This window comes from Leptonychotes weddellii, chromosome 7 (genome assembly GCF_054177405.1).
Source record: "Leptonychotes weddellii isolate Sample4059 chromosome 7, ASM5417740v2, whole genome shotgun sequence".
Classification (NCBI taxonomy): domain Eukaryota; kingdom Metazoa; phylum Chordata; class Mammalia; order Carnivora; family Phocidae; genus Leptonychotes; species Leptonychotes weddellii.
The window spans coordinates 62,949,757-62,966,725 of NC_138375.1; the positions used below are offsets into that span (position 1 = coordinate 62,949,757).

A 16,969-nucleotide genomic window follows, 5' to 3' on the forward strand; every position below is an offset into this window, starting at 1 on the left:
CAGTGTTTTTAGAGATAAACAGAGAATTTAACAGGGAATGTATTTCTTTGAATATTAAGATGCTATTTTTGTTGTTTCCTACCACACACAGATACACATACACACACAGATACTAAAAGCTACTTTGATTCAATGTGGCAGAAAAATAAGAGCAGTTAAAAACAGGGGCGCCTGGGTGGCTCAGTCATTAAGCATCTGCCTTTGGCTCAGGTCATGGTCCCAGGGTCCTGGGATCAAGCCCCACATCGGGCTCCCTGCTCTGCGGGAAGCCTTCTTCTCCCTCTCCCACTCCCCCTTCTTGTGTTCTCTCTCTAGCTGTGTCTCTGTCAAATAAATAAAATCTTAAAAAAAAAAGAGTAGTTAAAAACAGTGAGTAGCACTCTAGAAGAGTGGTTAAGAACAGCACAGAACCTGGATCCAGATAGCATTGGTTTGAATTCCATCTCTACCATTTACCTAACAATGTGGTTTTGAGCATATTTATATACTGTCTCTGTGTCTGTGTTACAGCTAATAGGGTTCTAAGTAAAATGCTTAGAAACACAACTGGGAAATAATGGTCTAAGTTTTAGCTATCATTTTTCTATTGCAAAGGCAAAATTTCAGCTGGAAACATGATGATATTAGTAAGACAAATAGAAGTTATCATCATGTACCTGTGACACAATAAATTTTATAACAGCAAAATAGATAATTATTTCTAAATCCTTATGTTTACATCACAGAAAAGCAATTTTCAACAATATTACCTAGTCTTATCTTGGCTTCACCAAATACAATGTATCTTGGGCAAGTTAATATATTTGTGCCTCAGTTTCCTCATCTCTAATGGGGATAATTATAGTACCTACCAGAAAATGTTCAGAGAATTAAATAAGTTAACTAAAGTGAAGCACTTTAAAAAGTTAATAGCAGGGGTGCCTGGATGGCCCAGTTGGTTAAGCACCTGACTCTTGGTTCCAGCTCAGGTCATGATCTCGGGGTCATAAGATCAAGCCCTACATTGGGCTCTGTGCTGGGCATGGAGCCTGCTTAAGATTCTCTCTCTCCCTTTCCCCATCCCCACGCCCCCGCACCCCCAAAGTGCATGCTCTCTCTCTCTCTAAAAGAAAACGTTAATAGCAAACAGTAAGTACTCAAAAATTAAGTGTTATTTATTACTCACTTAACACATTCTAAGAAGCAGAATATAAGTGTGTGTGTGTATAACCATGAGGGTCACAAATGCAAAGAAATACAGCATTAACTTCAGGCCCAATAGTACAGACAAGCTCAGGGAAGTATACTGATAAAAGTACAAAAATATTCAACAATCTAAATTTCTGACTCACTTTCTCATCTATATAAAAAGGGATTTCTATGAGATAACAAAAATTCCCTTCAGTTTCAGATTTTAGGGAACTGTGGCATGCTACAGAGTTAATATTAACAACAAAGTATACCCTTTTAGAATATTGTAACTAATTTTTGGTATTAGCCAAGATGAAAGTATTTCCTTCTTGGCAATTGCCCCAGGCAAAGTTCATGTAAGTAGCCTGGTGAGCATTCTCACAAACTTAATTCAATCTCAAAGGACTGATATATAATCCTGTATCTATCCTAGAGTAGTTTCAAAAGAAATTATTTAAGAGTGAATTTTTCTATAGTCTCTTGGTAGCTCAAAGTACGTATTCCAAATAACCAAAAAAAAAGTAGATGTTTTTTACTTCAAAAGGCAACAAATTATATCTTTAACATAACCTTAATCTTAAACATAATCAAACTCCTCTATCAGAGCAACATATGAGAAAAATACATAAACTGTTAAATAAGTGATGACCAATGGGAAACTGACTGGCTTGGTTGGTACAATGTCAATTTTTTAGCCATCTAAATTCAATTGCTTACTTGGGTTTTTCCTTTCATTAAAAGAAAATAATAAACTGAAGCTTCTGGCTTGGACAAAATAACTTCAAACATCCTACAGAGAACAGATACTAGATAAACCACAGAGAGAAAAAAAGCTTTTGTTTGAAGGTATCTAAGGACAATCAAAGCAGCCAACACTTGAGTGACAAAAATTCCAGAAAGAAAGGAAATGCATGAAGGTTACTGGGTAAAAGGTTAGAATGCAAAAGTCAACTGTATTTTTATACATGGAATATACCACATTCATGGATGGCCTAATATTTGTAAAGAAGTTAACGGTACTCAAATTGATCTATAGGTTCAATGCAATGCCAATCAAAATTCCAACTTTTTTTGGTAGAAATTTAAAAATTGATCTTAAACCTATACACACCTATAAAGAAAACCAATGCAATCTTGAGAAAGAAAACAAAATTAGAAGACTTATGCTATCAGAAATTAAGATCCATTCTAAAACTATAGTAATTAAGACAGTCTGAGACTAAATAGACAAAATTGAATAGAGTCTATACAAGAGCCACACAAATAGTTTCACTCAAAATTAATGAAAAAGATGATGCTGCAGTAAAGTGGGCACACTGGTCTTTTCAATAAATGGTGGTAGGTACCCATATGGGCAAAAATGCACCTTAATCCCTGTCTTCATACAATTCACAAAAAAATCAATTCCAAACAGATTACAGACCTAAATATTGAAGGTAAAACAATAAAGCTTCTGGAGGACACAGCTTCATAGGAAGCGTATTTTCATGATTATGGGGTATAAACAAAAATTTCTTAAGCAGAACATGACATGGAAAGGAAAATACTGTTATATTAGATTTAATTAAAACAAAGAATTTCTGTTTATCAAAAGACAGCATTAAGAAAGAAATTAAAAAACAGGCTCACATAGTGGGAGACAATATTTGCATAACTTTTATCTGAAGAAAGACTCAAACCAAAATATATAAAAGAGTTATAAATGGTACAAAATAAACAGACAACCCAATTTAAGGAAAAGTCATCAAAAGATTTAAATAGTCACTTCACAAAAGAGGATACCTAAATGGCAATAAACTTATGAAAAGAGGTTCAACTCATTAACTACCAGGGAAATATAAAATAAAACCATCATATCGATCATAAAAAAATAAAAATGAAAAAAAAATCCTAACAATAAAAAATCTGAGTAAGGAAGTACAGCAACTGAAACTGTCATACAATGCAACGACTAGTGCATCTATTTTGGGATACCATTTGGCAATATCTACTGAAGTTGAACATGTGCACACCCAGTGACCAAAAATTTCTATCCCATTTTATACCCACATAAATTCACATACATGTATATAAAAACATGCACAAAATATTCAAAATGGCTTTATTTGTAATACACAAAAACTGGAAACAACCCAAATGTCCATCAATAATACAATGGACAAATCGTGACATATTTATCAAATGGATATTAAAGATAATATACAGTATTAAAAATGAATATACTGTGGGGTGCCTGGGTGGCTCAGTTGGTTAAGCATCCAACTCTTGATTTTGGTTCAGGTCATGATCTCAGGGTCATGAGAATGAGCTTCACATTGGGCTCCGCACTCAGTACAGAGTCTGCTTGAGAGTCTCTCTCTCCCTCCCTCTGCCCACCACCCCCCGCCCTGCTCATTCAAATCATTGCCAAATCTTACAAAAGTAACCTTATTTTCCCTTCTATCATCATGGTTAGTGTTTTTTCTTTTGAAATGATACAAGAAGGAAATCTTAAGTATGTGACCCTGAGACCATGACCTGAACCAAAATCAAGAGTTGGATGCTTTTTAAAGTGACTTTACAGATTGCCCTACTGGGCAAAGAAGGAAATAGGTAAAATACAAAAATCAGTACTTTAATTCTTTAGAATGAGTGGTAGATCCTTTTATGGATCTCAAAACCATTCACTAGGAAGATGTACTTAGGGATAAAATACCCATCTGCATATGCCATCCCCTAAGTAAATGTTCGTGTATCAGCTTCATCTTTGAGGAGATTATAGAGATGATTTAAACATAGACCTAAAGTTCATAATTTGGTAGAAATTCAGTTGTAAGTATCTTGAATACACCTGGCATTTTATTTAAGTTTATTTAACTATTTATTATTATTTACATTTACTTAATAAACTTGAATTCTCCCTACATAAAATGTGACCTATCATCAGCTTTCTAATTTCCTAAACAGTAACATCTCTTCCTTTCTGTAGTATTTCCACAAATATTCTACTGTCTCATAGGTTAGTATGTGAATATAATAAACACGTTGGGTAATTTTCTCATATAGGGTCTAATATAGGACTCTTGTTTGAATCCTGACTCATGAAACATATGCTTAAAAAAAAATGCCTGTATGTGATCAGGAAAATCTGAATCTATCTGGATATATGATAATATTGAATTATTGTTAATTTTTTAGATGTAATAGTGGCATTATGATTGTATTTTTAAACAGAGTCCTTATCATTTAGATACATACTGAAATGGTTACAGATGAAACTACATGACTACTATTTCCTCCAAAATAATCCCTGGGAGAGGGTGAGAGAGGACAGTGAGGCACAGCTGAAGTGAGAGTGACCTCGAGTTGATCAATGTGGTAGCTGAGCTATGGATATGGGGAGGCGGGGGTCAGGGGAAGGGTACTTAAGTTGTTCTCAAAACTTTAGGGTACATTCAAAATTTTCCAAAAGGGGAAAAAAAAAAGAGAAAGAACTACAGGTAAATGATTAATTTTGGAAGTCTTCTCAACTAAGAAAGATGCTAGTGTATTCTCTGGACACAAGACATTCATTTGCAAAATTCATGACACGTTCATCTGCATTGCCTGTCACATTACTAAAATCACAAGGATGCAGCCGTCAGAGAAACAAACTTTTGATGCTGGTAGAAAAACAGGACATCACTGAAAACTGAAGATCACAACTTAGTAGGTGCATATTTACAACTACATAAAAGTAAAGTCTCTTTAATGCTGTAGGAATGGGGGGAAAGGGACAACTTCAGAAATGCAACTATAGTACTAGATAATTTTCCTCTTTAAGAACTACACTCTTACATACGAACTACATATTCTAGGAAATATTGGGATGTGGGACAAAGAAACTAAGGCTGTTGTGTTTTAGCCTCATTTAATAATGAAGGCTCAACTTCAAATACAGTATCATAATTAAATATTTTCAAATTACCTTAACATTATACTCAGGATGAGAATTCATAAAATCAAAAAGCAGCTGATAATTCTTATACTGATGATCCCATTCTATGCGTTCACAGTAGCGAAAATCATCTCCTAGTGGGGCCAGGACAACTGTAGTACGGAAGAGCTTTGACTTCTTTCGGTACTGATCTAGAAGCATCTCAGCCCTACAAAAGAAAAAGGAAAATAAGAATAGTACTAAGAAAAGGACAATGGGGCAACTCATTAAAAAGTGTATTATGTTAAAAGAAATTGTTGTATATTTTACCTGTATTCTAGGTTAGTATGATTTATAAGGCAGATTTTTTAAAACTACTATACTAATTTTCATTATCCACTTAAAATATTCATAAATTTTGGGGTGCCTGGGTGGCGCAGTTGGTTGAGCATCCAGGCTTTTGGTTTTGGCTCAGGTCATGGTCTCTAAGTCATGAAATCAAGCCCCACATCAGGTCCTGTGCTCAGCGCAGAGTCTGCTTGGGATTCTTTCTCGCTCTCCTTCTGCCCCTCCCCTCTGCTCTTTCTCTCTCTCTAAAATGGATAAATAAATCTTTTAAAAAATATATTCATAAATTCTTACCAGAGAGAAAAACCCACAGTTTTCCAATGGATTATCCTTAGAGAAATAAAGTCACATACCAACTTTGACATAAAATTACTGGGAACATCAATGGCCTCCTGAAGCCCGGCCATAGACACTGGATCCCAGATTGCCTGTATTTTAAAATAATTTAGTCCAAGAAGACAATAAGGATTTCTTATCTATATAAACTTTGAAGTTGGCTTTGACTTAAGATGCCTTTCTCTAATTTGATCTAAACTTGCCTGATTACACATAAAAAAATTAATAGTTTGAATGAAACCAATTATAGAACCTGATTTCCTCTTCAAAAGGAAGAAAAACAACTCACTTAACACCTGCCATCAATAAACTGGATATCTGTCAGTGTCCTTCTCAGGGCTGATCAACAGATAAAGTTTTGGAGATCAAATAGCTTTTTTGATTTCTACCTTCCTCAGATCTAACCCATGAGTCCAAAGGTCAGCTAAATACTAAATGTGCCGATGTGTTTTTATATTTCATATTCTAGTATTCTGCAGAAAACCTTTGGGGTTGAACTGCTGAATGCTGAACTGGGGTACCATTTGAGGAAGTCTAGGAATACAAAGTAAGAGGAATGGCTTATAAAAATGAAATTAAATAAGCGGATGAAGAACTCAGAGTAGTTCTCTATGTTTGTAATGCCAAGCTTAAGAAATCAGTGATAAATGACTAATGTGCTTTTTACACAGTATTCCAATTTTCATTTCTAGGGTTATCGAGAAGTTCCAATTCACAATATAAAAACTTACGAAAGAAACTCAAAGACCATCAATAATGGAACGAAGTATTTTATAGAATTAAAAACATTTAACTAAATTTAGAATCTCACATGATCTTTTTATACTGATAGTCTCTGAAACTGCCTTGCAAATATTGAATTATTAGCAAAATTCAATAACTTGGTGAGTAAAATATAACCATAATGTTCTTACATAACATAGTTTTCTGAGATTAGCATTCAGTAGAGTACTTAATTTTTACTAATAATTTACTAATATTCCACACTTAACCAAAAATAACCTTGGATTATTAGTTATAATTAAAAAAATACATGTCTAATGAGATTAATCAAATAGAAAGAAAAATAAGAGGAAAAAACCAAACATATAAATCAGATATGAGAAAGATACACTGTGACTGAGCATCCAATCAGATTCCCCTAGGCAACCAGCATAGAAAAGGATAAGTGATCATTTAAATGAATGCCAAGGTTTACTACTAGATATACCATATCTTGTGTATATATGCATATGACACATAAGAGGAAAGAATCACAAACATTAAATGTGACTCTTCCATTCAGCATCTGTCCTAACTCCCAAGCTCCTGCTCAGAAGGTGTCAACACGGAATTCAAGAAACCAATCTATACTACCTGGTAGAGAGTGGGTATTCACTAAATACATTGTACACTAATGCCAAATGAAATTACCAATATCACACTTGAAGATGTGCAGCAGCAATCTGCTCTTCACTCCTACCAGGTTAGAAATGTCAACTTAACTAGAACCAAGAAAAAAAAATTTCCTAGAACATCCTGTATCATTTGACACATAAAATCACCATCATATGTAAAATACATTGTATGAGAACAAAAACTCAACGTGATAAAGAATGGTACCTCTTTATTTGAGAAGTAGAGGAACCTGCTAAACTAAACAGTACCAATTTTATCACCTGTAAATTGTAGTTAAATTTCATTTTCTTTAGGGTATTAAAAATCAAGTGCCACTAAGCTGGAATGTCCGTGTTTGCTCTCCATTAATCACAAAGTAAAAAGGACGGTGATATCTGGATGTGAAGTAACCAGTAAAGATTTCAAGAATTATAAGAAGTTTTTTAAAAAATCTACATAAGTATTAAATAGACTCTTTCATCTCTATGCCCCCAGGTGCCTGGAAATCACTTGCAGATTCACTGGAACTGACTGAGCACAAGGTATGTTCCTGGGGGGCAATCTTTGTAGTGTCAGATGGGACACAGCAAAAGGATTACACAAGATAGCTTCCCCCCTCCAATAACGCACTTTAAACAGGTACTCTCAGCAACACCCAAGAAAGAAAAAGAGGAGCCTCACAAGGTCTTTGGTGCACTGGGAGTCCCCAATTAAAGCATCTGGTTACCTTCAAAGAAATTCCCTATCTCTGACCCCCTGAGCTACAGAACAGCGTATGCTGCCTAGCTCTATACCTTTTGCCACCTAATACACTGGATTATTCTCCTCCGCCTAACTAACCTAAGCCCAGAAAGCACGCTATTCACTCTTCCTCACCGATCTTCACTGCTGTAGGAACCAATAAAATGAAACCAGGTTGATCCCTAATCTTGGGACAGTTTTTCAAAATAACTATAAAAATCAGATTTTGCTAGAAGTGATCTATGGCTTCAAGAATGCTGCCATGTTAAAATACTTTTGTGTGTGCCAGAGTGAGGGACCCTCAATGAAATATTTTATGGCCACAAGGACTGACTCAAGGCAGAGACTCAATCTCACCTTCTCCTTCCACACAGTTTTTAAAGAAGCAATTTTTAAAATAAATAGACTTGATAGTGCACAGTACAAAGATCTTACTTTATTTAAAAGGCTTTATCATTGTGCTTCGAAACCACCTGGGGGCATGGTTATGTTGGCACCCTATTCTCATTTTGTTGGGCTGGAGATTTTTTGAAAGCTCCCTGGGTAATTTGGGCAGCCATGCTTGGTAACTACCGACCTGCCTCATCCTTGCCCATTTAACCCTCCTGTGGAAGGCAGGATGCCTGGCTTCTTCTTAGCAATTCACATGAGCGTGGAGTTCCCAAAAACCATCAAACTTACAAATGGCAAAAAAAATTGCACATAATTATTGTTATACAATTAGTGTACACAATATGATGAGTTTAAAAATATTCCTACACTCGTGTTGCCATCATGTTATTGAAAATTTTTTAAGGATAGCATGTACAAGAACCTAGGCAGAGTAGGTTTTCAGAAACCAGAAATTCCAGGGTCTTAAAAACAGTTAATGAATTTTGTGGTTTGCAGAATTTATGGCTGTCACCCTACTTTAACTGTTTATAGCTACGCCCCTCACTCTCAAAAATCTCCTCATGTGTTTAATAAATAACACGATCGATCTAAAAAAATAAAATAAAAGCCTGTATCATTTTTCTGCCAGAGGTGAGTGGTTTATATTGCAACACAATGTTTTATTTAAAGGCATTATACACCAGTAATTTTTAAGTGAAGAAATTAAACTTTAAAAGCACACAAATGACAAGTATAGGTAATGAGATGCTTCCGTCATGAGCATAATTTTCTTCCTAAAAAAAATGATTCATTCCTTTTTTATTTAAGTAATTATCTTTAAGTATAAATATTCCTAATTAAAAATTGTCTGTAAGTCAAAAATATCAGAATGATCGAAAGAGGGTATTCATCAGAGCTGGGCAGCATCCAATATTATTGAAATTGTATTAAAAGAACAGATAATTATACTCTTTATGTGTTCCATTTCAATAAACCTGTTTTTGCAGTTGGGTTGCTTTTCTTACCAATGTATACAATAGAGACCAGAAGTTTTATTATCAACTAAAGTATGTGAGATCAATCAAAAGCAGCAGAAGGCTTCTATAATGAGGGCAAAGGAGAGGGTAATAACAGACTGTTATAGGTTCTCCACTGTATATTGATCAACTGTTGTTCATTTTCCATTAAGTTATAACACATAAAAGGCACAGTCAAAGCTCTGCATTTTTAAGTTGCTTTAGATCTGGTTGAATAAGTACCTTGAGCATGGATAATGTTGGCTACTGAACCCTTTAGCAAAGAGCAGCAGAGTTGTTGCTTTGCTCAAGATGCTGTCTTAATGAAATGCATATTTTCATACCTCTTTTGGACATTTCCAAGATGTATTGTTTCTGGGGGGACTCCCCAGGGACAACCAAATCTGCCTCCGGGAAGCCGTTTAAAATCAAACTGGCAGCATATTTTAGGATCAGGTCCGCACGTATGAGGGATGTCATAGCTGTAGAAAGGCATCATGTGGCAAAAAATATCTGTGCCAGATCCCAGATCTAAAATAAAGAGCCAACAGACAAACCTGGATTTATAAATTGTGTTTTCCCAAAACTGTTCAAAATGCCAGTACTTTCTACATATATAATGCAAGCTCCACCCTAAATCTACAACCTACTTAACTACTACTCATACATAAACTCCAGTGGCATTTAAAGACCACCAGCCTGAAGGAAGAGACTCACATCTCAGTCTCTCTCTACCTCCTCTATCTAAACTGAGCAGAGACCCATCACGGACCAGCGTCTGCTGGCCTGGAAAGATACAAACGAACAGAAGCAAAAGTTATCCCTGGCTCACCCAAAAATATGGGCTGTGTCCATTCCTGGCTGCCAGCTCCTTGCCACATCTGTCCCCACATCAGTAACGGACACACTGGGGAAGACCATGACACTAGCCGCAGAGGAAAGGAGAGAAGGAGAGAGGAAGAGAATAAAAGGAGGAAAGGAAGAAGTAGGGAGGCTTGTGAGAATGCTGGGCAAATTCCTATCTATTTCTCGCTGTGAGGAGAAGAAAGGGCAACCGGAAGAGTTCACAGAGTCTCCCCGTTGTTCACCAATGAAGAGCCACTGGGACTTTTCACCAAGAAAGCAGCACAGGACAAGGGGAAGTACTTCTTAAAACCAAAACAAACAAACAAACAAACAAAAAAACCCAAGAATAAAAACGAAGCAAACAAAAAATATACTGAAAGCGAGCACTGGTTCCTGATGCAGAACTGTCTTTAATTAAATCCCCAATGCCAGCAAGTGTTGTTATCACTGCCCTTGAGAGGTCAGAAGCCTACCACCCAGTGATGGAGGACTTGAGCAAGGGTTAAAAATGGTTATCTTTTAGGCTCCTGACCTGTAAATACCTCTCCCTCTTTATTTATAAAGTGTGGATTTCTACTTTTCAGCAATGGATTATGTACTGCTTTTATGACAAAGACAGACACAACAACGAAAACAAAAAAGCAACACGCACGTTTTAAAAAATGAAAATAACTCCTTCATTAAGAACCAGAACACACAAAGAAGCTCAAATGAGTTCCAAAACATAATTTTGAAGCAACATGTTCAAATCTATCTGGTAAGTGCTAAAATATTCCAGTTCTATCTCATACTCCATTTAGTTAATTACCAGCTCTTTTCCAAAATTTAAAGCTTTTATAATTTGTATACTTTTGTGCTGTCAGTTGCTTCACTGAATCACACTCGAGTGTGACATCACGGATGCTGGTCACTAATGCTTGCTAACCGCACAGAGGCCCAGGTGACAACTCTTCTTCCCTTCTCCGGTAGATCAAAGACACTCAACAGCCCCACTCCTTCGCCTCACCCATACTATTTAGCAGCTCATTTACACGTTTCAGTTTATCTGCTGCTGTTGGTCTTGTCTTTTATCAAATTAAGACTATAATTTCCTGATAGGCAAGGAAGTTTTCTATATTTCTTCCAAGCATGGTATTAAGTACATAAAAGTACTCAGTACTTTCTTGCTGATTGGTATTTATGGGCAATTTGAATGTAGGCAATACTGTTAAGTAGGGCCTCTTCAAATTAACAATCCCTTTTTTTAAATTAATATGCTCTTTGCATTTGATCAAACTATACAGGATATAAACCCTACAAGTTCTCATTTTCCCTACAGGTTTTAATTTCCAGAATAAAAAATTATATACTTAATTTCTTTCCTTATTGAAAAAACAGCAGTACGTATAAGGAAGTTACTGTCTAGATTTACAAACGATTTTTTGAAAACACTTAAGGGGGGATCTAACTTACACAGGAAAACAAGTATGATGCAATGCAGTAATTTCTGAACATTGTTTTAGCAACGAAACCCTTTTTGTGGATGAAATCTTACTGAAAGCCCAGTACCGGGAAAGCAGTGAATGGCAGGGGCTTAAAAGCCTGGGCTTCTGAACTACACAAAGCTGGATTCAGATCTCGCCTCTGTACCTACTACCTGTACGACTTTTGGCAAAAGGCTTCACAGCTCTAAGCATCCATTTCTTCACCATTTAAAAGGGATAATGAGAGAACAGAAGTTAAAAGATAAAGATCTAGTGAGAGAGCAGATATAAAGCATACAGTACAATGCATGGCCCAGAATAAAGAACTCAATAAAGAAAAAGAAATAATAAGGTATTCTGAATTAAATGGGGGTTGGGAAAGGCAAAAACCTCTCAAGAAGCCTAAATCTTGTCTCCTTCCCACCCCTCAGCAAAGAGCTGTAGAAGTATGACCTTGGGAACACCTGTGCACCCACAGAATACAGCGTGAAAACAAGCAGGACAGGTAATAGGAGGGCTGTTCAGGAGGACAGGATTAATGGTTTAAAAGGCAATTCCTACTAGATGCAGAGACAGGAAAGACAGAAGGAGGAAACACAGGCTGAATGTGAAATAAAGGACTGGATATAAGTTCTCACACATGTTCAACTTTGTGATAAAACAAGTCCTTTTCAAAACAGAAGCATGTAAAAGCATTATTTGCAAAAGACTAATTCCTTACATTTATTTACTTCCTTTAGGCATAAAAAAGAATCCACAGTGTTCTATAGATAAATATCCTCACCACTGCTTAAGAGAATCTTAACACAAATACACTGGGAAAAAAATCGTAAGAATGTATATCTTGAAGCAACCTAATTTTCAAGACTGACACTCTGAATAAAGCCCGTAACAGGAGGAGTTCATAACCCTTATGAAATAACATCTAGGTCAAGTGAGATCTTCCACTTTCATCACACCCTACGTACCCCAATTCTGTCTCCAAAAAAATTCCAGCGTTTTATGCAATGCAAAATGTTTTTTAACTGCATAATGAACTCTCTGAATAAGCATGTGAGAAAATCCAGCGCGTTTGAGGAGATAAGCCATTGTTGGTGAATGTCCAAAAGGATCAATAGACCAACCGGACCGAGGTTTCACTCCTGTCGATAAAGAAAGTAAGTGTTATTTTTTTAATTGATAATGAAACGAAAAGAAGTCACAATCCATTCAGAGCCATCAGAGTTCTATGGTATTCTGGGTCTGAGGACAAAGCATCTGCCCGGCATTCCCCTTTAGCATACGTTCCCAGCAGGGCTCCCAGATGGGAGGATGCTGCCGCCGCCATGTCTTCTTCCCAGGCAGAGGAATCGCACTAGAGGTTAATCAACTGGCACTGAAATCAGCACTCTGCCATCTCATAGATACTAGAAAGCTCCTGCCACTTAATGGAGCTAGAGAAACAAACAGGACCTAGCCCCCATCCTTCTAAGACCTCACAGTCTTGTTTTCCTTTGAGGTGGATAACCCAGCAACTTGCTATGTAATAAAGAAAAGTAAGCTAACTTATTTCAACCTGGACTCCTCAATCCCAATGTTAAGGAGTTTTCAGGCTGTCTTTCATACCTCACAATAGCTTCAAATCATCTTTTTATACAGTAGAAGTGACCAAAATAACTGCACCATATTTCATTAAATCTTAGTGAAATATAATAAAATTGTAATATAATATAATGCTGGTACTTTCTCTCTACCCAGAAAGGATTAATGGAATTTTCCACAACTGACTAACAGCAACTGTTAAGAGCCACTGACTAAAGATATAGCTCAATTTCACATAGGGTACAATGTAAAAAATAAACATAATAAATGTAAAGACTGGAATTAATGAAAGAAGACTAGTCATCTGGCATTATACAAATCTGATCTTTTATTTATTCAGGATACTCAAAAGCAAACTTGTACATACAACCTATAGAAATCTATAGACGTAGTATTACTATGTGCATTTTTTTCAAACACCTGGTTAGCACTTCCATATACCTAGACTATGAGAGGTTCTAGGATTACAAAAATGAGTTTATCTTGATCCTGACTGCACAGAATATCATGCAAATAGGTGTAACACAGAGTATCAGAAAATGGAGGGGAGGGAAGAACTCTGCGGAACAAACTTGAAGATGAACACAGAGCTGGGAAGCCAGCAAAGGAGACTGAGGAGAAAAAGTCAGAACTCTCAGAGGACCAAGAATATGTGTCAAAACTCAAAGAACTGACCACATATTTTTGCGTTTCACATATGTAATTCACCTCTAAAAACTGTAAAGAAAACTTTTTAAAAAATATTTTATTTGAGAGAGAGAGAGAGGGAGAGATCACGAGCAGGGGGGAGGGGTAAAGGGTGAAGCAGATTCCCTGCTGAGCAGGGAGCCTGATGCAGAACTTGAACACAGGACCCTGGGCCAAAGGCAGATGCTTAACTGACTGAGCCACCCAATTTAGCTCATATTTCTGTGCTGTCAGTTGTTTCACTGAATCACACTCAATTTAGTATTTTTGGTTTTTTGTGGTGGTATGGTTTAACAATTCTGGAACTACTTTTCATGTATTCTAAGGTTGAGCAAATTAAGACCAGGGAGCCAGGGTTCACACTGTTAAGGAACTACCAAATATGTAAATGTGGGAGAGCAGAATGTACTTTAGGACCCTGACTTGAAATAGGAGGTATCAGCACTAACTTACAGTTTTGTAACACACACCCACACCCACACCCATTTTCTAGCTCTGCCCCAGGAGGGCCTAGATACAGTAACACCTCAGGACCAATGAGCACACCTTAGCTTCTAGATGATGACTTCTAAACACTATGCTCTATTAAAAATAACCTTAAAGAAATGGCTCATCCCAGGACGGTGGCTGGGAAAATACAAAATAAGCCTGGAACATATACTTACAGCATAAAGTAAAGAAATGGTCAAAGAATCATCGGAACATATTAAAATAACTCAGGAGACAGCCTGTAGGGGCTTCCACTATCCAAATGTGTGACAATTGGGGCATCAAAATAAACAATGATAGTACTGGGTTATAACCCATTGAATAAAATAAGAAGCCACGAGATCCATGAGCCCTAAATAAAAAGAAAATAAAAAAAGAAATAGGAAATAAAGGAAAACAAAAAGGAAAGGTATATTCCTTTCAGTAGAATGCCAACTAATAATTATAGAAGGAATGACAGAATTAGAAAACCATCAATGGATCCTAAAACTACAACAGGCAAGTTTGATGAGGAACAGGATATTTAGCTAATCTCAATGTGTCCCCCACAAATAAGTTATTAATTAAAGAAGAAAGATGTAACAGTACAGCAAAGAAACTTAAGAGACCCAAATTAAGCAACTGACCAAGGCTAGCAGCACCAGTATTAGAACAGGGAGACATCATGTGCCTCCTGACAGGATGCACTGAGGCCAACAGAACATCACTGCAGTGATATTCGAGCAAAAGAAGTAGATTGGTTTAGGGGCACCTGGGTGGCTCAGTCGTTAAGCGTCTGCCTTCGGCTCAGGTCATGATCCCAGGATCCTGGGATCGAGTCCCACATCAGGCTCCCTGCTCAGCGGGAAGCCTGCTTCTCCCTCTCCCTGCCACTCCCCCTGCTTGTGCTCTCTATCTCTCTGACAAATAAATAAAATCATTAAAAAGAAAAAAAAGTAGATTGGTTTAGGTTAGGAAGGAGGGAAGAAGGGAGGGAAGGAAGGAAAGCGGGAAGGAGGGAAGGAAGGAGGGAGGGAAGGAAGGAAAAACAACCTGAAGCTAATCGTGAGGAAATGGACATACTCAAATAAAAGGACTTCCTACAACAAAGTCCTGCACTCCTCAAAAATATCAAGGTCAAGAAATTTTTTAAAAAGGCTGAGGAGCTAGCTGTTCCAGATTAAAGGAGATTGAAGAGATGTGATAACTAAATGCAACACATGAGCATGGTTGGATCCTGGACTTCAAGGGAAAAAAAAGCACCTTTTATTAAAAAAAAAATGCTATTGAGAATTTGAATATAGCCTATGAATTTGATTACAGTATTATATCACTGCTAACATTCTGGATTTGATAACTTTCTTCTGGTTATATAAGAAAATGTCCTTTTTTTTTTAATTTAACTTTTTTTAATTTTGTTATGTTAATCACCATACATTACATCATCAGTTTTTGATGTAGTGTTCCATCATTCATTGTTTGCGTATAACACCCAGTGTTCCATTCAATATGTGCCCTCTTTAATACCCATCACCAGGTTAACCCATCCCCCCACCCCCTCCCCTCTAGAACTCTCAGTTTGTTTCTCAGAGTCCATAGTCTCTCCTGGTTCGTCTCCCCCTCCATTTCCCCCCCTTTATTTTTCCCTTCCTGCTATCTTCTTTTATTTTGACATATAATGTATTATTTGTTTCAGAGGTACAGGTCTGTGATTCAACAGTCTTACACAATTCACAGCACTCACCATAGCACATACCCTCCCCAAAGTCCATCACCCAGCCACCCCATCCCTCCCACCCCCTACCACTCCAGCAACCCTCAGTTTGTTTCCTGAGATTAAGAAGAAAATGTCCTTATTTTCTTAGAAAACACACAATGAAGTATTGGAAGATAAAGAAAGAAGATGCCTCCAACTTACTGTCAAATAGTTCAGAAAAACATGCATTATGAATCTAAGTACAGGACATATGAAAGAGCCCTTCCCAGCTGTCATGCAGCTTTTTATAAGTTTGAAATTATATCAAAATTAAGTTATAAAATAATAAAGGACTGCAATGTCCCAAATAACAAGGGCGGAATTAGCTTACAAGTGAGAGTAAAAATCACCATCAAATTCTACAGTGATGTCAGATTTTAGCAACGTTAGGGATGTTTTCCCTATCAAACTCACATGATCCACAGGAGCAGCAACCTAGCTGCAGTGGACTTAAGAGTCCCTGGGAGGTGATGATACAGAAAATGAAGAATGTAAACCATATTTTTTAAAACTCTGACATGAAAGGAGGTGAGAGCTAGGCAGAGACCTAGAAAGGACCCCAGTATCCCACTAGGGTTTTCCTTGGTATGGTAAGTACTGTTTTAAAAGGGGTAAGGGGCAAATTTAGGTAAAAGCGCAGCATAAAAAAGCGCCAAAGTTTTTTTTTTTTTTTATTCTTATATTAATCCCCATACATTACATCTTTAGTTCTAGATGAAGTGTTCCATGATTCATTGTTTGTGCATAACACCCAGTGCTCCATGCAGAACGTGCCCTCCTCAATACCCACCACCAGGCCAACCCATCCTCCCACCCCCCTCCCCTCTAGAACCCTCAGTTTGTTTTTCAGAGTCCATCGTCTCTCATGGTTCGTCCACCCCTCCAATTTCCCCCGCTTCATTCTTCCCCTCCC

The 16,969-nt window shown here is 37.0% G+C and overlaps 1 protein-coding gene across 2 annotated transcripts in view; it reads right to left on the reverse strand.

The window, feature by feature from the left end:
• The window catches only part of MAN2A1 (mannosidase alpha class 2A member 1), a 167,201-nt gene that overhangs the window by 85,057 nt on the left and 65,175 nt on the right, over window positions 1-16,969 (reverse strand). For both annotated transcript variants that reach the window (XM_081826471.1, XM_081826470.1), the window contains exons 6-8: window positions 12,533-12,706; window positions 9,600-9,786; window positions 5,117-5,294 (exon numbers count right to left, since the gene is read on the reverse strand). In XM_081826471.1, the coding sequence (XP_081682597.1) occupies window positions 5,117-5,294; window positions 9,600-9,786; window positions 12,533-12,706 (539 nt within the window). The remainder of the gene's footprint in view (window positions 1-5,116; window positions 5,295-9,599; window positions 9,787-12,532; window positions 12,707-16,969) is intronic.